Raw genomic sequence first — 24,830 nt, forward strand, 5'->3', positions numbered from 1 at the left:
GTAAGCCCGGAAGTTGTATTTACTAAAATGCTTTAAATACTATGTACTTAAATGATTTAAGTTTTATGACATTACTATAAAATGTTAAGTATATTCTATCAATTTGTAGACATAGTTGAAAGTACAAAAAAGTTTAAGTTGAATGGATTTAAATCACCAAGTTTTAGTCATGACCACACCTTTTTATCTCTGCATTGCATTGTAAGTATTGAGCATGTTGTTGAAAATGTGTTTTTTTTATGTGCAGGGGTTCAGTGGGGTTGTGGTGTTAGTGTTAATTTTGACTTAATGTGTGTACGGCAATGTTTATTGGCCTTTTTATGTTTGTTTTTGTATTTTTGTAGAGTTGCACCATGAGTCAGAGCCATAGGCCCAACAGTAGCTTTCCTGTTCATCTCATATTTTCTTGTACAATGGCATGTTAATACTTTGCCAAATTGAAAGCATTTCCTGTTCTGGCAGATGATGTTGAGCTAACTTCCATCCATGCTACAATATAATAAGTTGAATAATTATACATAGCACTTAATATTGCAGAAGATTTTAATTTAAATTAACTTGGAATATAGAACAATGAACTGATGATATTAAATCCAATGATTATACAAAGCAATTGACGTTGCAACAAATTTAAAGTTCAATTAACTTGGCATTTTGTGTGTTGTGCTTAAAATAGCAATTCCATTCAAATCGAGCATTTAAGTTTAATACACTCAAGTTTTCATTACTCATTACTTACATTTTTTAAGGTAATGAGTTACCTGAGATTTTTTAGGTAAACTCAACTATCCGGTCTTACAGTGTACAAGCTCCCGCACTATTTAAAGGTGCCTCCAACACATTTTTCTCAAAATTGATTTCAGATCATTTAGGTTGAACAGGTGACCAGATGATCATGTTTCATCTTTCTCTACTGTAGAGTGACACAAATAACACAAAAGGAGGAACCACTGTTGGTGCTGAACCCCAAACAGGCCTAGATATCTTAAAAAAAAAAAAAAAAAAAAAAAAAAGAGCTGTATATTTGTCCAAATGAGTATTTTGATAATTTAATATTATTTTTGAGCCCCAAGATCTGTTTAATATAAAATAAATTTTAAAAAAAGCCTCATTTACCACAATGTGTGCCCTTAACTTTGACAACAGCACAGCAGTGGGCACCCTTTATAATAATAAATAAAGTACTTGTAAATTTCCTACAACATCCATGTTAATTTTTTTTCTATTCTGAGGCGTTTGTTTGTTGTGTAGAAATTAACTGGTCGCTAGTTGCTGGTTGTTCAATGGCCTTCAACTTGGCTTGTTGGCTTTTTTTGCTTCCTGTCTTGGAAAGGCGCAGGGAGGACATGCGACTGCGGAAACCCTCCCCAGAGAAGAAGTAAAGCAGAGGGTCAAAGCAAGAGTTCGCAGCAGCTAGACACAGCGTCACCACCACAGACTTCTGCATGGCGATCTTCTCTTCACAGGTGCTGTCAGTCCGAGACAAGAACGTCAGGTGGACGGTGCGCTGGATGTGGTAGGGCATGAAGCTGATGAAGAAGGCGAGCAGGACGATGATGATCATGCGGATGGCTCTGGTGTCGGAGCCCCGCTGGCGTTTGAGGGCCTGAGAGCGTGTCAGGAGGGTACGGACGATGCCGGCGTAGCAGACCAAGATGACCAGGAAGGGGATGATGAAGCCGATCACTAGGGACAGATAATTCAGCGCCACTAGTTTGTTCACGCTGCGTCCTCCCCTTGGAGGCTCGAAACACTTGGTTTTATTGGTGATGGGGTCGAACTGCTGCCCGGACATGAGGAAGGGTGAGGATGAGACACAGATGAACACCCAGACTGCAACACACACCACACGTGCCCGGCCCTCTGTCACCAGCCACATGTTCTGCACTGGGAAGACTATGGCCAAGAAACGTGTGACAGACATCACAGCCATGAAATAAATACTACAGTAGAGGTTTACATAGAGGGCATAGGAGCTGATGCGACAGAGGAAATCTCCCTGGTTCCACTGGCCCTTGTTGACATAGTACAGAACCCGGAGAGGCAGCGTGCTCACACACAGAATATCAGACACAGCCAGGTTCAGCATGTAGATATGGAAGGGTGAGGTCTGGCTATACGTCTTGATCAGCACCACCAGGGCGAAGCCGTTACCGACCAGGCCCAGCACAGTGATGAGGGAGTAGGCTGTGGAGTAGACCTGGTTTCGGAAGTCATCGATGGACGGACACGTGGCGTTGGATGTCAGGTTGAGTTGCTCCATTTGTTAGGTGTGCAGCCAAACTGCAGAGGCCAAGAGAGGGACGAAAGAGACAGGAAAAAAATAATATTATGAGCGTGTGCAGGAGAAGCACAGAGCTCAAACCGAAAAAGGAGAGAGAAAACAAGCTGCTGTGCGTGTAACAACAGTGATGTGGTCGATTGTTTCAGAGATAATCGTTTTTGTTTTTTTTTTGGGTTTGCTGCAGAAGAAAGAATCTAAAGATCAGAGCTTTCCAATGTTCAGCAGGTTTCTGTCTGTAAAGAGGTCAATGAGTAAATAAGAAAGACCTCAACTGCAGTTTCCATGATAGAAAAAACCCACAATGTCATGAAGAACATGTGAGAAGAGTCACTTAGATGAAATATGTGATAGCAGAGCTCACTAAGGTTTTAACTCTTATCTTATCGCAGTGGATGAGTGATAGATGTTCAAGTGGCAGTGCCAAAGTAAAATGCAAAAGCAATCTATGCACTGTTTTATATTAGACAATGAGAGTAACTGTGAATGTCAAATCTGTGCAGTAAAATAGAATTTATCAATTAAATCCACTGATTTGTTTATTCATTTAACATTCATTCCATTTACTCATTAATGTGCATCAACTTTACAAAAAAAAAATCTTTCGCATGAACGCATTGTACAAAATCATTCTTAATAAAACATTACTTTAAATATTATAAACCTGTTGTGCACTTGATTTAAATGAAAGTTATCAATTTAAAGATGGGTTGATTGAATCATTCATTTATACATTCTATGAATTATTCACACACACTTTTCTCATGCAAATAAACAAAAAAAATGGGAAGCTGTCTTTACCTTTTGCACAGCACTCACATAGTATCCTTTTTCATTTACATAATGTTCTAAGCAAGCTGATTTTTGCTTTCTTTTTTTTTATTGAATGGTAACATTTCATCTTATATATTCTTCTTATATGCCACTAATTGAATTCTGAGTCTATTTTATCTTTAGCAGTGACCTATATCTGTTCTTGTAAACAAAGTATTCTCATAGACATAACATCTAGAACAACCAGTCATCTTACCGCTGAGATCTCGTCTGGTGTGAGAAATGTGCAGCTGTTTGCTTGGTCTTCTCCTCTGGTTGATGGAAACAACAGCAGCTCTGAGTGTATCTTGTCCGACTCTGCTCTGATCATCAGATGTCCCCCAACAGTGAGAGGACGCTGCAGAAGGTGACTGCCTTGTCAGACGAGGAAGTGTTTGACAGACAGACTAAGCCTTCCTCTTCACTAAGACATCGAGTTCTGTGACATCATAAGTATGCAGACGCACGACTGTGGTAAATGAAAGTGCACTGAAAAAAAAAAGAAAGTGCACTGACAGTAAAAGATCTGCATGTGAAATGTTGTTCCTAAAAAGCTGTTCCATCGAAAATTCACTTGTAGACACTTACAGTTTCTCTGATTACAAGAGTTTGCTCTGAAATACTTTTGAAGAAAGGCTTCTGGTGAATCGTTTTACCTGTGACTCACTTTGTGGCATTTTCTTGTCTGACCAGTTCTGCCATATATGCTTAACAGGAACTTAAGACGTTAATGTCAACAGTTTTTTTCATGTTTTGAAGTGGAGGTCTGTGTTTTAGTTGGACTAGTGTTGAATTATTTTATCCACATTAAACAAGTAGCTCAAAGTTATATACGTGTTGTGCAACCTGAGATCAGATACTGTAAGGTGATGAAGAGCAATCCCTCTTGGTGTTAGATGAAGGAGGACTTTTGGTTATGTCATAGTATTTCCTTTATAATGTTACTAATGACTGTGGCTAACAGTTAGTAAATGGAGTGCGGATACTGCAGTGGAAATGGGCAAACTCATTTTCACAGTTGAAAGGCCTTTGTGCTGGAAGGGCAGGATAATTCATCTATAACTCATTTAGCGGTTGGACACGAGCAGAGCCAAACCATGCTTCCACACTGGAGCCATCTGTATGAAGAAAAGCAGCTCTATATGATCAGAGGGAGATGACTCTATTAGGCTGATGGTGCATTAAGTGGACTGAGTAATTGCAGTGGCAGAAAGTTGCATTAGGGTTTTGACCCTTGTGAGTGAAAGTTTGTTCCATGAAGTGGCAGGTTGAGGCCTGGAGTCACGATGCTTTTAATTCACTCACTATACTTTTACGTAAGGGCACTAAACGCCACTTTAACTGACCTTTATTGTTTTCCACAGCACTACTTCAACACATCCTTGGCCCATGTTCTACTCTTCTTATTGCTTCTTATGCTTATTACGTAGAATTTATTATAATTACCTCCACCAAGGGGGTTATGTTTTTGCCGGCATTGGTCTGTCTGTCTGTCTGTCCGTGTGCAAGATAACTCTAAGATAACACTAAGTTATGGATGGATTTGGATGAAAATTTCAGGAAATGTTGATACTAGCACAAGGAAGAAATGATTAAATTTTGGTGGTGATCGGCAAGAGAGTAGGTTTGATTCTGACATTGGTGGGGACACAAAAGTGCTCCAAGGCAGCACTCCTGAAAGTTGATGTTTTTTTGCATTTGCAATCATAATTTCACGTCATGTAGAGCTGATCAAACAAGCAAACAATCATAGTCAGTCAGTTGTAGCCATTTTGGCACCCTAGGCGAGATATGAATTTGGTGCCCCCCCCCTTAAAAAACACACACACACACACACACACACACACACACATATGGGGGGGGGGGGCAGCACAAAGAGGAGATACATGAAGCATGAGAGGAGATGCACAAAGCAGCCAGCAGTAAACCACATAGAAACATATATAAACCACATAGATACATATATAAAACAGCCAACTAGCCGTAAACCATATAGAAACATAAATAAACCACATAGAAACATATAGAAACCAGCCAACCAGTAGTAAACCATGTAGAAACATATAAACCTCATAGAAACAAATATAACCCAGTCCATCAGCAGTAAACCACACACCTTAGCAGATATCTCATATCTTAATCATCTACAGTTCCATTATTAGCCAACTTTGCTTCATTTCAGTTCAGCTAGCTGTTGCTAGTAACATCAAACGTTTCTTAACATTATAAAATGTTACACACCTCTATAATTGGATTACTTTTCATCCTCCTCTTCTCTCCTCTTCTAAACTGTGCAGGTAAGGCCTTGGAAGGCCTTTTCATGGTGATAAACTCTCTAACCTTTACCTGGATGCTTAGTTCAACACCTGTCTGACTGTCATTCAGCTCTGCTCTGTCTGTGTCACTCACACACACACAGTGAGCAGGGAGAGCTCACCTGAGAAATTACAGGGGGGGGGGTTCCTCTCATTTCGTTATTTTTAAGACAATTAATGAGAAATTATCATGTTATCAGTTATCAGCCTATGTCATGAGCCGGCCCTGCATGCAAGGACACTAACATGCGCACACGCATGCAGGCAAACAGACACATGTACAAATGTACATGTAAATGACACCTCTGATATTCAAATCTGTCTAACTGATGTGACCCAGGCAGAACAAATGCAAACATGTTGACAACTTATGCTAAGCGGTTGGAGAGATGAACTGCCTCCTGTCCTGTCCAACTTTTTTTTTGTCCTGTCCTGTCCAACTAGCAGGTAACTGTAGCTTTTACAAGTAGATGGAGTAACAGCGGGGACGGCCAATCACATGTACGATAGCAAAACCGCAGAGCCAATCGGAGAGTGATAATTAGGTTAGAGGCGGGACTTCTAGCAGAGACAGACTATTAGCCCTTTGTATGCCATAATCATTAACTAAACACTACGGACAACAGTTGGATTGGTAGGAACAACACAGTAGTGGCTGGATATTGGTAGGGACGTGTCCCTAGCATCCCTATGCAATTCTATGCCCCTGGTGATCGGGGGAGGGGGGCACTGATCTACCTTGGTGGAGGTCGGCACTCTCCAAGTGCTTTTCTAGTTATCACAGTGTTGATTTTGTCTAATACATATTGTACAAATTGCAGCTCTCATTTTGTGTCTTACTGGAGTGTATATATATATATATATATACATATATATATATATATACACATATATATATACACACACACACACACATATATATATATATATATATATATACATATACATATACATATACATATACATACATACATACATATATATATATATATATATATATATATATATATATATATATATATATATATATATATATATATATATATATATATATCAGTCCCTAGATATTGTAATATTATGACCTGTAGTTCCCCAATGTGCTATCCAGGTCATAAATCTTCATTCTAAACCCTGTGTTCATACTCTTACACCATTTTTTCTCATATTAAATTAGAAATACTATATGTAGCTCCAAGGAAAATGTTACATACATATTTAATAGCATTTCCTGACACACGTCATCACTTCCTTGAGGAATTACATTGATTTCTACCAGGTACCCTACATTTGGAACACCTAAGACAGTTTAAAAAAAAAAGAAACAGAGAGGTCAGTGGCAGTAATGTGACCATTTAGGAGTGAACACGAACTCAAAGTTATTGTATATCACATATGACAAATGTAACAAGGCAAAAATGAAGTAAAAGATAAGAAAACAGAAAAATTTGTGGGAAAAAAGTTATTATACACAATGAATCTAAAACTGTAAGGAAACCCCTGTTCATATACTATTTGGATGTTTGGTATGCAGCTTTTTTCTAGTTTAACTCCCTCAGTTTATTTTAAAGTTTTCTTTAACCCTTTATCCCCTGATGCGTCTCTGGTGAGCGTTCTGAATGTATGATTAATTTTAAATATTCATAAAAATTCAACCGTTTAGTCAACAGGAACAATTTCTAAACATACTGATAGAATAGACCTTGCTCTTTCCTTAGACATCTGAGCCTGCTCAGTGCACCCCCTACCGCTTGTGGAATGGGGGGCAAAACACAGAGCAGTGAGTGAGACTGACAACTATACTATAAAACTACTACCACTATAAAAATAGACGGTTTGGGCTTTTTTTTTTTTTTTTTTTTTTTTTTTTTTTTTTTTTTTTTTTTAAGTTTTACTTGTGATTTTTTGTTTTTACTGTTGTTTGCAGTGTTGTCATAATTTTTATTTATTTATTTATTTATTTATTTATTACTGTTTTTCTACCAAGTTTTGTGGTTTTTGGAGTTCAACCAGGTGCCAAAAATTGATTTGGATAAAAGAGCCTCAAAAGAAAAACTGCTGGGCCAAAATTCAAATTCTCTTTATTGTTCGGTGTGTTCCAGTTCACAGTTCATGTTCAACATCCTAAATCTCTTACTTATGTACATTCTGAGTGCCTTATTTAGTAAAAACCTGTCAAACTTCAACTCCTGTCTTTTTCTTTTCCTGTTATTCCACCCTATTTTGACCCTAAAACACACAGAAGAGCAAAACCACTGAGGAAAAAGAACACAAGCACATACTCACATCAGCTTTTATGACACTAAAACAAACTCAAATTCACAGCAGCATGTTTACCTGGAATAATGTCTCTAGGGTTAAAGGGTTAAAAAGACAAAAAATATATACTGTTATGCCTATTTTTTTTTTACCAAGACAAGTCAGTCTCGTAAATGATATATGATTATATGATGATATATGTTTCCAAAGCAACTGGTCAGTCATAGTGTACACCACAAACATCCGGGCTGATGCACTCAGCGTTATTACTGTAAGCATTTCAACTTCCCACATACATTATTGGATTTAAGCAGATCACTGCAATTATGATCCACAAGGAAATAATGTACAACTGCTCTTATGCTGCCATTTCACATCTTACATGTCACAGGCAGGTCGTGTCTAAGACTGGCACTTATGTCAATTTGCAGCTATAATTATCTCTGTCACGAACGTTATATAATCACTTTGTTTTCTTCTGTCTATCACGGCAGTTCCATACAGAGTACTGCACAGATGAACATGAAATTTGGTAGAATCTGAATCCAAATACTTTATTAATCCCAGGGGGAAATTATTGGCTGTTACAGTCACTCCATTCACGTATAATAAAAAAAAAAAAAAAGTAGCAGGAAAGAAATTACCAATACAGCAGAAAAAGAAAAAATACATAAATACTAGTGCGTTGACCCGTCGGGGACTACAGGTCCTATTCATATGATATCTAGGGACTGAAGTTAGTAAATGCGTTGTTCCTGTTTTTAACTTCATTTCCTATCAGTGTGGTACTGCGTGTCCAGTCAATTGAGCAATGTAGTTGGCTATTGTAGGCTATTGTATTCCAAAATTACTAATATCTCCCAAAATATTAATCCTATCAACTTGCCAAGATATTTCATGTGGGGATGGGACTATGGGATTATTTAGTTTTTATTTAACCTTTATTTAATAAGGCAGATTACGAAAAAAAAATTATTTTGAACCATGGCCTGGGAAAAAGGTGGATTTTTGAAGAAGAGGGAAAAGGGAACTGAAAAAACAAGACCAAAATTAACAAGCAATCAAAACACTAGAATAGGTTAACATACTAAAAAAATAAATTTACGAAGACACAGCTAAAATAAATCCATAAAACAGTAAGAGTAATAGGACAACAAACCTGAAGAGGAATTAGTTTTAGGGACCGTCACGCAGCTGCCGCAGTAGCAGCAACAATAGATATGTCGACCAAGCAAAAGCAGGTCCGTGGAGCTCCGCTTCCCTCAAAGCATGTCACGACAAATTTCCGAAAATGCCCGCTCTGTTTGCAAACACGTAGAGTGTTTATGGGGGAAGAGATTCTGTGTGTAATCACGGAAAGACTCATGGATTTGTTTTACAGATTTGATGAAAAATTGGTGATGAAAGTCATACGCAGCTTTAAGGTTTCACTCTGGTTTCTGAAACAACAGAATCCAAACATTACAATTCTAATCAAATGCTTATGACAATCTTTATCACCACGTAAAAATGTGTCTCTGCACATGAATTCATACCTGCTGAACTCATGTTCTCTTTGCCCCCCAGTCTTATTTAACACTCGCTCAAAATAAACTAAGTTGTAGAAACATGCCTGACAGTTTTTTCACTGAAGTGGTTTCATTCATTTCTGCACAACTTAAACAGGTGATGACATGAGTAACATGTTCTTTCTCAACCTCATCTTCCCCAAAGTCGGCAGATCAAACACCAACAGATGAGGTTTGTTCAGTTGTGTTATGATTATTTTGTGATACCACTGATTTCATCTGTGAGGTATGAATGCCTGTTGTTAACTGGACTCTGCATACTTGACCTGAGGCCAGAGGCTCTGCTCTAGAAACACTGGCTTTTCATGGACATGACAACAACGAATGCACATGTTTATTTGGTTCAGTTTTTTGTTTGCATGTTTTTTTTGGTATTTTAAGATATTTAGCGATTTATGAGATATTTTGGGTATTTGGACTGTTTGTCTGCTGTTGCATTTTGTCTTGTTTTTTCTTTCTTCTCCTGTTTTTACTCTTAATTATTATGTCTGTCTTCTGCACTTTGTTTTCTGTATTTCTGCTGTCATAAACAATGTAATTTCCCCACAGCAGGATCAATAAAAATGCCACCGTGATCAAAAAATCATATCTTATCTTTTTAAGCTGAGAATGAACTGGAAATTTCATTATGTGTATACATAAGGACAATAAAGAATTCTTATGTCTTACAAATACAGTGACTCCCCTGAGCAGACACAAACATACCTATATTATGAAACTCATTTTTAGCTCACCAGGAAATAGGCCATGAGCTATTGTGAATGAAGGTACTGTGTCCGGCGTTGTCTTCATCTTTGTCATTGTCATCATCTTCGTTAGCATTTTCTTCAAACATCTTCTCCCATGAAACTAATGGTCAAATTCATTTCAAATTTTATATGTAGATTCCTCTGGATGATGTCTATGAAGCCCCCATATACTTTTGAGAAATTTTGATTTTTGCATTTTTTATGATTTTTTAAAATATTCAAACTTTTCCATTACTTGTAATGGTCCATATTTTAATGACTTAATGACTTAATGACTTTCATTTGGGTCCATGACCTTTGACCTCGATTCACCTTGAAAGGTCAAACTCAAGGTCGCCAATATTCATGTTTCAACAAACTTCATCCTTAAAACTCCTGGTTGGATTAATTTCAAATTTTATGTTTAACTTCCTTGGGACAATATCTACAAAGTTTATTCATAATTTTAAGATATTTTGATTTTGGCATTTTCTATTAATTTTTAAATGTTAAATATGTGGCCGTCACTGAGGCTCAGGAGGCAGTGGCATTGGCTTGTATTTATCTACAAGGCTGTATTGGGTAAACTACCCTCATATCTGTGTCACATCCTGTCTCCATCCACAAGTGGATACAAGTCCCGCTCATCACATCAGCTCCTCCTTAGAGTCCCCAGAATCCACTCAGAACTTGGCAAAACTGCTTTTTCCTATGATGGACCTTGGTCATGGAACAGTTTGCAAAACTCACCGCAGCTTCAGCATTTCATTACCTTGGGTGAATTCAAATCTGTTCTGTCAAACTGTCTAACAGAAGTGTGCAACTGCTATCCTTTAAATGGTTTTCAGCTTTTTATGTTTTTAGCCATTTTATGCTGTCCTAATTGTATGTAAGTTTTATACTCTGTTTGTTCATTTGTGTTGTACTGATGTGCCTATTGGTCAGGTCTCCCTTGAAAAAGAGATTTAATCTCAAGGGACTTCCTGATTAAATAAAGGTTAAATAAATAAATAAATAAATAAATAAATAAATAAATAAATGTGCCTTTACTTATAATGGCTATAGTTTGATGTCTTATAATATGGAAATGGTCAGAGATATCAATATAGTTCCTAGTGAGCACTGATTTGAAGTTATATATGGACTTTGATTTAATTAGTTGAGTTCTCCTCCAGTGAAAGTACCACCCACTTCTAAAGGGACATTGATCTGTATCACGATTACAGGACTCTAACATAGTGTTAGAACCTGAAAACCTAACAAATTCAACTTATTGATTCTTGGTAGTGTGGTGGAAAAATTTACTTTTTACTCTTTTAATATGTTATACTGTTAAGTGCATGCTGAGTCATTGTTATGTACCACTCTGTAACAACCCCGACTTAGGGACGAAGTTCTTACCTTGAGTTAAAACCCAAACACCTAAATGTCTGAATGTGTAGATAGAGGATGGCGCCTGTACTTCAGATAGGATCCAAGCAAGGTTAGAGTGAAGAGGTCCTCATGACCTCTTCACGGAGCAGAGAAGGAGTAGTATGAGGTGGTACGATGTACGTAAGGAATGACATCATAGTTTGAGGGGGTTGGATTTGGTTCTATATAATCTTTAGTTTTCTCTTGTTTAATCAGACTTCATTTACAGAGCTTTGTCTGTGATTGATTTCTCAATAAATGCATTTATTATTTTAACTCTAACTTTCTCCCTTTTTTTCTTTGTGTGGGTTATCAGTTGAACGGTAAATTTCCACGACAGTAGAACATGCCTATTTTTTACTATAGGAAAGTTGCTGATCTTTCTCACACAATTCCAAGTTCACTGTTAAAAAACATGGGTTCTTTTATGTAAATGTACAATGATAAATCACAGACAAGTGCAGTGGCATGTGAAACAGACATTGTTAATACTTGGGTGGTCTGACGTTCTCTTTTTTCATCTCTACTAGTGGTACCCCACAGACTAGGATGTTTATTTAGGTCAGTTTATCTGTGAAGTGTAGTCTCAGCAGTTTTTGGTGGTGGCGTGTTTTAGAAAGCAGAGTTCAGTGACAGAACAATGACTTATAAAACTTTTATTGTGCAGTTTCCCTGTCCTGTTGTACACAGCATGCGTCAAAACCTGATGTAAAGATAATCACAGACATCCTGCTTGGTTCAACTCAGTTTCAACAATGATAAACGTGACGCTATATATGTTATAAAAAACCTGAAAAGATACAAACCTTGACCTGAATAAGCAGAAGAGGCTTTTATAGGAAACTGCAGATTTTAGAAAACAGAGCTTTAATTGCCACGTGTTTTTTGACCTAAATATGGTTTTTGAGTTTCATGTTAATGTTCAACAGGAAGTTTGTGGGTGAACAACAATTCTGTGAATTTAAACAAAACTACATCTTATTTATCACCTGTTATTGTCTTTTAAGGTACTAAATAAGACACACTTTATTGCACACAACTATTATTCAACTATTGTTTTTGTTCCATCTGTACATCGTTCACTTCCAAAGGTTGTATGGATGAACAACATAAATGAAGAAGGACTTGTGCTACCAGATGGGTATAATATCTGTAATATAGACTCAGTGTACACACATTTTTACATGGAGTAGCAATAGTCAAAGTAAAAGTATACAATTTAAATTTAAAATATTTTAGATAAACGTGTATGGATGGGCAAAAATACTGGTACCATTTGAATTCAGGCGTTTTACTGTGATCAGTGGCTACAAAATAATAATAATAATAATAATAATAATAATAGCATATATATATATATATATATATATATATATATATATATATATATATATATATATATGTATATATGTATGTATGTATGTATGTATGTATGTATATATACAGGGTGGGGAAGCAAAATTTAGTTGTTTTTTCTCAGCAGGCACTACGTCAATTGTTTTGAAACCAAACATATACTGATGTCATAATCATACCTAACACTATTATCCATACCTTTTCAGAAACTTTTGCCCATATGAGTAATCAGGAAAGCAAACGTCAAAGAGTGTGTGATTTGCTGAATGCACTCGTCACACCAAAGGAGATTTCAAAAATAGTTGGAGTGTCCATAAAGACTGTTTATAATGTAAAGAAGAGAATGACCATGAGCAAAACTATTACGAGAAAGTCTGGAAGATACTATTAAAGAAGAATGGGAGAAGTTGTCACCCGAATATTTGAGGAACACTTGCGCAAGTTTCAGGAAGTGTGTGAAGGCAGTTATTGAGAAAGAAGGAGGACACATAGAATAAAAACATTTTCTATTATATCAGTTTTCTTGTGGCAAATAAATTCTCATGACTTTCAATAAACTAATTGGTCATACACTGTCTTTCAATCCCTGCCTCAAAATATTGTAAATTTTGCTTCCCCACCCTGTATATATATGTATATATATAGTCACTAAATGTTTTATGTCTTTGTAGATCCTCTGTTATTTGTGAGCTGTAATGCACATGAGTAAATTATTATGAAACTGCAATTATTTTACTTTTTAAAAATTTCATTATGTTCATGTTATTCATTTTTTTAAAGGATAGTTTGTAGATGTAAACAGTTTCATTATGTACTTTTACATACATCTACATACTTTTTTCACTCAAAAACAGAGTTTTGAGTTGACATAATTTATACATTATTATGTTATTATTTTGGTGGTGAGATTAGGCTGTATGCAGGGGAGTTTCCAAACTCACAACGGCAGAGCAATTATAACTGAGAAGAAAAAGACATTGTGTTACCCATCAACATGAGATAACAGAGGGAAACAGAGGAGGCGTTTCCAAAACTTGATAACCTACAGTCCTCTGAAGTACGTACTCACATTTCTACTGGTCACAACCACACTGTACTCCAGTTTTTTTAAAAGAATGTTTTCATCTGTAGTTTTTTTGTGTTAATTTGGTTTATCAGTGATAATTACCCCTAGAAGGATCATAATTTAACAAATAAGTAATTTTTTTAACACCTAGTTACAAAAAAGAATCACAGATCAAACAGACAAAACACAAACTTAACATTTACACATAGGGACATGTCGAAAAAAGGTGCATCAAGTGATTGATGATTTATTTTTGATTGATAAAGTGTAACTGGGACTGAGTATGTAATCATTGCACCTGGTTAAAGGTGATTACCAATGCATATAAATGTCTGAAAACTAATTAATTCCAACTTTATGGGCAACAGTGTATGTGAATTATATTTGTATGCAAATTGTGAAATATGTACTTAATACAAAATAAATCTTAGTAATATTAAAAAAAGAGGATGTACAACGGACAGGAACTTTCTCATGTTATTCAACCTTTACGTAGTATTTATTTTACTATCACAGCAGATCATGTCCTATTTTATCCGTAAGATACAAACACATTAGTACAGATGATTTTAGACACATTTTACTGAAAGTGAAAATGTCATGAATGTTTTCGAACTGTGAGGTTTTATCATTATGTGCAATTCTCTGTAGTGTTATTTTTTCTTTTTTCTTTTCATTTTGGTCAGGTTGGTCAAGAATCCCTAGCATATAAATCAGTGTATAAATGTTTATACCCTGAGCAGCACTAGGACCAAAACATACAATTTTGTTACTTTTGTTCTTTTTTTAAAATTTAAAATCTTAAAATTTCAGGCAAAAATTTTAACTCAGTTTCTGGTTTTAGTGCTTTTCTATGACAGTCCTTGTATAGTGTATAATGGCTGAAAATACAATTACTTTTATACAATTCATTTATGATTATTTAATCATCTGATGTGCAATACTTTTAAGGGGTCAGTGCAAAGATAGAATGTATGTTTGTTTGTGTGTGAGTGAATGGTTCTATTCTATTCTATTCTATTCTATTCTATTCTACACTCAACACTGATTATGGTGGATGACTTTACAACTTTTCCTCTGCCAAATGTATCCTCTTATTTGTACATTCAAACCTGTTATTTCTAATGTTTGTGACAGGAACCTGAAGGCACCATGACATTCAGTTCACAGATTTGGTGTAATTTATGTTTACAGTCCACAGTAACAAACTGAATGTTGAACATTTTTCACTCTTAAAGCAACACAATGGAACTGTTGCTCACAGGGTTCCCCCGAACTCAAGAAACAGTATTATCTGTATCAACTGTCGTAAAATCTGTATCTCAGTAATACTCACGCATTTGTTGACATTGATGGTGGCAAACTTCCAGAAACAAGACAATTAATGTGCGTTCAACCATGTCTTCAGGCCACGTACAATAGTCTTATAGCTTTTTATACAAACATTATTGTTTTATTTTTTTTAAATATCCGAAATGAAAAAAAATCACAAATTACATATATTTCTATATTATGACAGCATATTAGGGCCACATAGGCAAGATAAAAACATTTAGCACTACAAAAATAAATTTGGAATGCTTCAAGAATAAAGCCATAATATTATGAGAATAAAGTCTAATACAAAAAGAGTCATAATATTATGAGAATAATATCGTCACATTTTGAGAATAAAGCCATTATATTACAAGAATAATTAATTTAAAAACTTCCAGTCAGTTCCTCCTCCATAAAAGAGGTAATTTGCTCCAAACCTGTTCGATTCTTTCAACGAAACAAACCCAAATGTGTGCAAATTCGCTTCAAAGTCCTTAGAGTAATGATAATCTGTTGATGGTGGGCGGGGCTAATAGGTCCAAAATTTTGTGCGTAAACCCCAAATGAAAGTATAACCTCACAAAATCTTCCATATTCTCCATTATGCAACAAGTGGGTATGACTTTATTCTCGTAATATTATGACTTTATTCTCAAAATATGATGGCATTATTCTCATAAAATTATGGGTTTTACCACAATATTTTACAGCTTTATTCTCGTAGTGACAATTTTTTTTAATTTTATTATGTGGCTCTAATACGTACTATATAACAGCCCATAACTGATTGCTCATTGTGGGAACATAGTTTTACTGTAATACAAAGCTGTGGCCATCATATTCATATTGTAATACAAAAAACAGAAGATCTATTTGTAATGTTGTAAATTCAGTTTACATTAGCCTGAAACATAGTAAGCTTTACACTTACCAGTCCAACAGCAGCAGGTCCAGGTCTCCATGGGTGGGGCATCCCTCCTCCTCTTTCAGCTCAATATTCACCCTAGTCCCGCCTCTTATTTTATCACTCTCATACTTTCTTTTCTTTGTCTCTTCGGACAAATACCCTTTGTTTTTCTTTGTTTTTCTTGCTGCTTCACCCATGACCATTAGCCTGTCTGTAGCTTTTCTTCTCTCATAACTTCGTTTACCTGCCTCGTCTTCTGAAGGTGGAGAGGGGATGTGACGTATGCCATAAAGCGGTCAAATTTTGTAGTTCATTTTGTGTAAGGGTTCATACCCAAAACCAGAAGTTTCTTAGCGCCAGTGCAGGTGATACAGACGCTCTGGAGTGATGACAAAAGTGTAATTGAACCTATTTTGAGTTGTTGGACCACCAAAATGACCTTGAAAATATAGTTTGAAGGCTGAAAAAGTCCTTTGTGTTGCTTTAAGGTTGTGTGTCTCTTTTGTCCAACATGATGAAGAATTCTTTCACTCATACGACATACATGCAGCTTTAATACCTCGTGCCTAACAAGTCTTAACTCGCCCCCACTTCCTCTCACAGTCACCAACTCAAGCTTCTTTTCCCTTTAGTTTCACATTTACAGACGTGCCCGTATAATGTTAGATGTGTACATTGTCACATGTCGCGTGATAAAGACTTACTCACACTCACACAAACTCATCAAACATCAGCCTCATGTGAGTGTTAAAACTGGAACCATCTGTTTTCAGTCAACCATCAGAGAAGTAGAGCAGCTAATGAATTAAGCAATGCAGACGGTAACACTGGAGTGAGTCCAGTGATTAGTCAGTTCAACTGTGATAACACACATCAGGTATTAAGGCCCTGACACCCTGTTTGTTGTGGTTACAGTTGTGTGTTTGATAGAAAAATTCTCTGAGATGAAAGACAGAATTGGGGAATTCTTGTATCAAAAAGCATTTACTTGAAAGGAGTCAAGCACACACAGCAGTTCAGCAGTTGACTGACTAACTCAAAGAACTGCGGTTTCTTGTAAGGTGTAAAACAAAGTCACACCCAACAGTAATCATAACAATATTTACATGTGTGTGAGTTGTGACTTTGTCTTACAGAAACAATTCCTGCTCTGAGCTCAGATCAACAACGAGGAGTCATTATAAAAATAAGGCACATACACAGAAATAGTTTGACCCAGTGGTTCTCAAACTTTTTACAGTGGAGTACCCCCTGAAATATGTTTTTAGCCAAGTACCCCCAAATGTCACTTCAGCATTTTTGGTCGAAAAAATGAGGTAACATTTGTTCCTGCGTCAAAGGTGTCTGCTTTTATTTTGAAATCTTTGTAAACAAACAACATTTTAAACTTTAATATATTAAAAATAGCAAATCTTTACAAGTAAATTTTATGTGCAAAATATAAAAGTGCCCCCTTTTATTTATAAGAAAAATAAATGAATTGGTCCTGAATGAATAACTGAATATTTCATCAACAAAAAATAATTACTTAATTGCTCAAATAAACTCATCTTAAATTATATGAAATAGAAATGTCTGAATTTTTAAAAATACTGAAAGAAGTAAGGTCAGGGGTGTCAATTTTATTATATGAATATATTTATTGTGTGTTAAATTTCAGGATTAATTTTCATTGTTTATTTTGTATTCAGTACATGATGACTTATGTAATGTATTTTTCCCAAAAAAATTTAAGTACCCCCTGGGCTTCTTCTGAGTACCCCTGGGGGTATGTGCACCCTCATTTGAGAATGAAGGTTTTAACTCTCTATTCATGATGTATTTCCCATCAGTGTTCCACCCCCTTTGTCATAAAACAACAATATAAGATGTGAGTTGGAACGGAGATGTAAATCACTTAATAAAATCTAACAGACTGTGAAAATGTTAAAAACGACTCTTCTGTCCCTCCTGGAGTTATATAGTCTGGCACACAGATCTTGGAAAGGCCTGTGTACTAAAACTGATGCTGTTAAGGTCCATGTATTCGGGGCATTTTGGCAGCTCACTCCCTGGCACTTACTCTCCCACTCAGCATTCCTTTTTTGGCTTTGCATGGTATGGAAAAACACTCAGACAACAGGTTTACACTGCTGTTAGGGAGGAAAGGAAACCCCTCGGGCACAGATTCTCCGTCAGCGTGACTCAGATGTGGTCTGGCGGTCCTCCAGACTAGACACGATGACAGATAGACCAGTTTAGCTAAAGTAACCAGGGTTCATAAAGACAGGAGAACAGGAATCCACACTCTCACACGGTCGCCTCAGTTCTGTGGAAGTCTACGTGGGTCTCAGGGGCGTTTGTGTGGGGAGAAAATGCGAAGCCTCCCTTATTCAGGTGAAACAACACAATGACTTCTCTCAACATCTGGCCCATTTACAGGTGAGTCCAACACAGGCAAGATTACACAGGTTTATGGAAACATCTGTCAATGAAGCCCAACAGGAAGGTTTTTAGATGTTTTTAGATATGAAGAGCACCTTTAATAGGAACTAAAGTAAAGAGGTCAACAGTAGAAAGGAAACAGGTTACCCTAAATAACCAACATCACAATTAAACAGATTTATAAGATCAGATTTACAATAAAATATGACTGTATTTATCCCACCACAGGAAGTTAACAGCAACAAAATACAAGTTTAAAGAAGACAGGTACAAAGACATACAAGACTGAATGCAGAGTTAATATGTACTACAGGATTTTTTTTTTTTTTTTTGGAATGAGGAGTAAAAGTCATGGAATGTGTTATTTGATATGATGAACACATTTATGATCATTGTTATCAATTCTAAACTTTATAATGGTTTACAACTAATTATCAGTGAATGGATATGATGCTATTAATGGCTGAAAGCGACAATTACACTGGTTAACATAACAAATTTCTCTTAAGATGAGATCAAATAAGATCATTATCATCACTATTGCATTATTAAAAAATACACATACAAATGTAATTAAAAAAAAAACATACAACACAGTAGCAAGGTAGTACAACATAAGGACAGGATAATAAATATAAATAGTAACATATCGTTTATAATAAGTACGGATGAGAACAGGAATTTACACAAAATTACAAAACTAGGGGATAAATACATTGTTTCCCATTTAATTTGGAATAAAATGTTTTTACCTTTTTGACAATGTGATTTATTCTTAATAGATAAAGTGTAACTTGGACTGATGTGTATAAATTGAAATAAAAAGAGAAATGTGTTTGAAAACAACATTATTCCAACAGTGTATTAGGTCAGAATGTGTAAGAAAACAAATAAGATATTATACAATCCTTGTGGGAGGGAAAACCGATTATAAGGAAAAAATACAACCTTAAAAAATACAAAAAACCCAGGACTAAATAAAACCTATGATTTGAGCTGGTGTTTTTCTTTTTTTTTTCTTCCTTTTTTTTGAGGAAGAAGTGTCAGGTGCTATTATTTCCTTTTAGTGCCATCTGGTTGAAGTTTATATTCTTGATGTTGAAACAAAATACACAAGTTAATATATTATAAAACATGGGTTAGTTTTGGGTTTTTTTTGTATTTCAATGTAGAAATGTCACATACTAAAGCTTTCACACAGACCTGTTATATACAGTTTTAATCTGAGCATACCGTAGACACATTAACAGTGTTATTTACTTTCATTTGTCTACATTGCTGAAGAGATAAAGTGTAGGTAGAGCTGTCACTCCCCTTAATTGGTGCCTATAAGACTGAAGAATGTAGTGATGGCTTGCTCATCTACCTGGGCCTTTGCCTACTTAAATAGCACTGTGGTGTAGTCATGAATCAGTAAAGAGGTGTGAAGAGAATGTGCGAGTGATGACTTGTGCATGTTTGCATATTCCGATGCCAGAGTGAGACGTGTTGCAATTTTTGACACAGTTCCAACTTCCAAAGTGTTTTTTATTACTCTGAGCTGTTTTCTTGGAGCATCACTTAGCCCACTTTCATGTTGTGAACTCTGCAGATTGCATCAAATATCCAAGTCAGCCTGGGGGGTCAGGTCCTGGTTCTGGCCTGGTGGGGCCTCAGATGGGGTCCTGTCAACCTCCAGACTGTGGCTACGTCGCTTCCTGCTGCTGAAGCTGGTGACGGTGCTGCTGTTCCCCCACAGAGCGGGACTCCCCTTGCTGGTGGGCTGTATGTTCAGCCTCCGGGCCCTGCTGCTGCTCCGCTCCCCTCATATCTCCACCAAGCCGTCCACGGTGTTCCTGTGCCAGCTGGCCCTCACAGATGTTCTTCTGCCGCTGCACTGGGTTCTCCAACTGGGACAGAAACTAACCTGTTGGATGGAGGCCGATGTGGATGAGTCGGTTTGGTATAAGGAGGCTGTGAGTTTACTGGGTCAGCAGCTGCTGGATGCCCACCACCTGGCCTCTCTGCTCCTGCTGGGGCTGCTGGGACTGGAGGCCATGCTGGTCTTACGCTGGCCCCTGCAGACTCGAACCATCAGGACCTCCCACTGGGCTCAGTTCAGCTGCAGCCTGGTCTGGGTGTTCGTGCTGTTAGAGCTCCTACTCATGTTCTCATCAAAGCTCCTGCAGGATTCCCAACCTCAGATGTACCCCATAACCCTGCAGAACCCTCAAAGTTCCCCTCATGGTCTGGTGGATCCAGCTTCTCTCACTGCCTTCTCCTTCTGCCCGAGGAGAATATTATGGCTTATAAATTTATGGCTCCATTACAATGTGATTTATAGCAAACCACCGAAGAGAAAGAGTTCCTTTCATTAAAATACTGTAAATGAACATGTATATGATGACCTTAACTGTATATAATGAACCGTGTGAATATAACTTTATTCATTTAATAATAATAATAATAATAATGATAATAATAATAAAATAATAATTTAATAATAATAATTTAATGTTAATCTAATAATAAAAGCTCTGTGTGTGTGTGTGTGTGTGTGTGTGTGTGTGTGTGTGTGTGTGTGTGTGTGTGTGTGTGTGTGTGTGTGTGTGTGTATATATTCAGAGTAGACACTTTTACAGAGACTCAGACTGTTTCAGGAAAAACATCATCAAGATGAGAACAGATGGGTTCACTTTACTTCAGCATCTGTAAGTCACTTCATTTTGAGCTATAGTCCTCAAACTTTTATACAAAATACCCATATTTGTTTACTACAAATCACACCAATTCAGAGGTTCTGTATAAATATCACAGGCCTCAAAGAACCAGCGTCAAACACATGTTGTTTTGTTACCATAGACCATGAAACCAGTATTCTACAGACAGATAAAAAAAAAAAAAAAAAACACAGCACAACATGCAATATAGTCCAAAAAGAAATTTACTGACATAAAAAATCTACTATTTGGTAGAACAATACATACAAAAAAGCTATTAGCTAATTAGATGAGATAGTAAAAAACAGAACAGAATAAGGCTTAATGATGTGATTTTTCCTGGAGTCTGTACAAAACAAACATGTTCCATTACATCTGTAGAAAATGATTTGTGGTCTGGAGTGTCTCTGTAGAACCGCAATGCTCCATTTAAAATGGTATGTTATGGCATGTTTTTATTTATTTATTTATTTTTATCAGAAAATGTCACCACATTGATATTTTCAATAATATATTTTGATTAATTGTTCAACCCTAAAACACATGTGGGTCTAGATGTAAATACTTAAAATCGAGCATGTGGTTGTAGTTGTATGTAAAGTCATGGCTGTAACTGATTTTAAAGTTGTGTTAAAACCCAACATGTCAGCTGATGCATTGGCAGTGGTTTGGAAATTTACATCATATTTTACCACAAATGGCCATTTAAAGTCATATTAAGCACCAAACAAAATATAATCATAGAAGAACATTTATTTTCTTGTCTTAAAATGAGTTTTTATCTTAACAGAGTATGCATACGTTCTGATGGACTAGAGTGATTTTTTTCTATTTTTATCAATTTATTTTTGATAGGATTTTCTTTTCCAGTGTATATCTGTTTATATTGTATTTTCAGATCTATTTGTTTATTTACTGTATAAGCTTATTATATATTTATTTCATCCTATTATTTTTGTTTGTGTGTGGGATGATGGAGATTTTTCTGAAAAATGTCTGTAACTCTGAGATACAAACATGGGAATTCTTATAACAATCACCACACAGGGGAAAAGAATCTGCCTGTGAGATCAGGAAGGAAATAATGATTATCAACAGCGAAATAATCGTTTAAGTCCTTGCTTATCTGTGGAATTAAAGCTGCTACAAACTCTCCCTATGTTGCAACCCTACCCGGTCTACCCTACATGAACATGGTGGATGTCTGAATAAAGATTTTCTCTGTTTACTTTTGAGATGCTTTGAAAGTAAACTTGTTAGAAAAATCAGGCTATTAGACCATATCCTGTAAATACCAGGTGTCCAGAGCACGAGTCATGGATGGGTTATGATGACATTTTGCAAGAATGCCCGAACATATCCACTCAGGATATGTCTACCAGTTCTTTGCTATCTGTTTTGTTCAAGTTTGGGACCAAACCGTAGTTGTTGTCCATCCAGTTTGGGTCCAGAGCGGGCTGCTGTCCTTGAGGAGATCAGGCCATGGGGCAGGTGGGGGAAGAGTACAAATGCAGTCACTGAACCCATGCATCACCGTGTTTTGAATACCTAAGCCAATGGTGAACTTGATCAACCTCATAATAGTTGTACACTTGGTCCAATGAGTGTAATATTCATGTTCTTTCATAAGATCTTACACTTCCTGTTGATAGTCAGTCAACTGCTGCATCTCACTGTATGTACTTGACTCCTTGCAAGTAAAATCTTCTGATTCCAGATCCAGTGACTCTGTCTTTTGTCTCAGAGTGTGTCACAGAATTTTTCTATCAAAACTCACATTGTATTTTTACAGAAGGAGATTATGATCTGTTTTATTTCGTAAGCACGGCCCCATCCTGTTGTCTGTTGGACTGTTTGATCTGGATGACAGTCCAGGAAAAGATGTTAAAACAAACAGGACTTTAATATTAATGTAATAGACACTAATGAACAAATATTTGTGGTATTAAATGGAACAGACAACATCTTAAAACAGAAACTGATGTAATGCTGATACTCATACTCATCCTCTGTTTATGGATTCCACACTTGTGCATTTCTCTCTGTATATATTTTTCTGTAGGGCATAATGTGTGTCTTGCTGAGATGTTTCAGCAGAGTGAAAAAACATTTTTCCCTAATTAATGGAAATTACTCAAGCATAATTCATTTAATGTCTGCCTTCCACCCATTTGGATACTACACAGAATACGCACATTTACGCACAGAGTGGAAAAGCTTATTTGTGCTCATAAAAGTCAAACAAGGGTCAATCTCTGTACCACACACTATCCAATGTACCTCTGTTATCGGCATCTGTGAGTGTCACACAAACTTATCACAGAGGATGTGAAACATCACGGCTGAACATCCGGTGACTAAACAGTTTTTTGAGACTTTGCAGTGACGCAGACTCTTCAGATCCTGGATGAGAAACGTGCAGTCAGGGTCCACTGATAAGACAAATATGAGCATAAGTCCCCCTGTAAGTCGCTTTGGAAAAAAGGGTCTGCCAAATGCATAAACATAAACATAAACATAAACATAAACATAAAGACACATAATGTAGAGTATCTTAATGGAATCATTTTTTAAAGCAGGGGTGTCAGGAGCCACATGAAGTGGGCCGGTCCAGTAAAATAATAACATAATCATATAGAAATTATGTCAACCCCAAAGTTTGAAAAAAGTATAATTCATCTTCTGAATCACTCTAGAGGGTGGGGGGTGGGGGGTGCCGGAGCCTATTCCAGCTATCTATGGGCCAAGGGGGGGTACACTGTGGATGTATCACCAGTTCATCACAGGGCTGACATGCAGAGACAAAAAAACAATCACTCTCACCTATGGGCAATTTAGAGTAACCAATGAGCCTACCAGTGTGTGTCTTTGGATGGTGGGAGGAAGCCAGAGTACCTGGAGAAAACATGCAAACTCCACACAGAGAGACCCCTGTGTTGGAATCAAACCCAGGACCTTCCTGCTCTGAGGCACAGTGCTATCCACTGCACCACTGTGCCACCAAAAAAGAACAAGTAAAGTAAAATTACATTATGAAAAATGTTTATCCTTTAAAAAAATGTGAATAACATGAACAACCATGGAAAAACTTAAATTTATTAAGAAAAATAAATGAAATTTTAACAATAGTATACCTCAGCTTCTCATTTACACATGTACATGACAACTTACAGATCACAGTGGACAAATGCAGATACACAAAACATTAAATAACAGGCAGAATATTTGTAAAATTGTACTTACTTCTCTTTAGACATTTCCTGTTGTTCATATTTGTTCAGGTTATTTACATTTTTTGTGAAAGGATAATCTAAATGTAAACATTTTCATCTAACTTTACTTTTTTTTCATACTAAAATAAAGAGAAACATTTGGAGTGATCCAACCCACTTGGGCTGTATGTGAAACTTGAACTGAAATGAATGTTAATATCTTCAGTCTAATTTTTACATAAATAGAGAAAAGATAGATAGGACATCCCCTTGTTTTACACCAGAAGGTATATGGAACCACCCAGTATGCAAATCATTCACTCGAATACAACCAACACAGTCCTCAGGATTTCAGTGCTCTAAAGAATCACCCATTAGCCCCAGCTTGAAGAAGCTTCAAATGCAGCAGGTCTCTATTTACCCAGTCAAAGGCCTTTTGGAAGTCCACAAAACAGACAAAAGTGGATTTACTTTC

General features: G+C 36.5%; 2 protein-coding genes across 2 annotated transcripts; one reads left to right on the forward strand and one right to left on the reverse strand.

The window, feature by feature from the left end:
- Positions 1 to 287: 287 nt before the first annotated feature.
- Positions 288 to 3,684, reverse strand: LOC115427293 (cysteinyl leukotriene receptor 1-like). The gene is made up of 2 exons (XM_030145799.1): positions 3,312 to 3,684; positions 288 to 2,283 (listed from the first exon to the last, which is right to left on the reverse strand). The coding sequence occupies exon 2, from the start codon at positions 2,261 to 2,263 to the stop codon at positions 1,223 to 1,225; it is 1,041 nt and encodes a 346-aa protein (XP_030001659.1). The 5' UTR covers positions 2,264 to 2,283; positions 3,312 to 3,684; the 3' UTR covers positions 288 to 1,222.
- Positions 3,685 to 18,233: 14,549 nt separating this feature from the next.
- Positions 18,234 to 20,865, forward strand: LOC115427395 (uncharacterized). Its single transcript, XM_030145934.1, has 2 exons — positions 18,234 to 18,441; positions 20,036 to 20,865. The coding sequence occupies exons 1-2, from the start codon at positions 18,410 to 18,412 to the stop codon at positions 20,799 to 20,801; spliced, it is 798 nt and encodes a 265-aa protein (XP_030001794.1). The 5' UTR covers positions 18,234 to 18,409; the 3' UTR covers positions 20,802 to 20,865.
- Positions 20,866 to 24,830: the final 3,965 nt, after the last annotated feature.

This window comes from Sphaeramia orbicularis, chromosome 10 (assembly GCF_902148855.1).
Source record: "Sphaeramia orbicularis chromosome 10, fSphaOr1.1, whole genome shotgun sequence".
Taxonomy (NCBI): Eukaryota; Metazoa; Chordata; class Actinopteri; order Kurtiformes; family Apogonidae; genus Sphaeramia; species Sphaeramia orbicularis.

Coding starts and splice junctions, on each gene's coding strand:
- LOC115427293 (XM_030145799.1), bottom strand. CDS start 2,263: ATGGAGCAACTCAACCTGACATCCAACGCCACGTGTCCGTCCATCGAT.
- LOC115427395 (XM_030145934.1), top strand. CDS start 18,410: ATGACTTCTCTCAACATCTGGCCCATTTACAG. Junction 18,442..20,035: donor AACATCTGGCCCATTTACAG/GTGAGTCCAACA, acceptor TGAACTCTGCAG/ATTGCATCAAATATCCAAGT.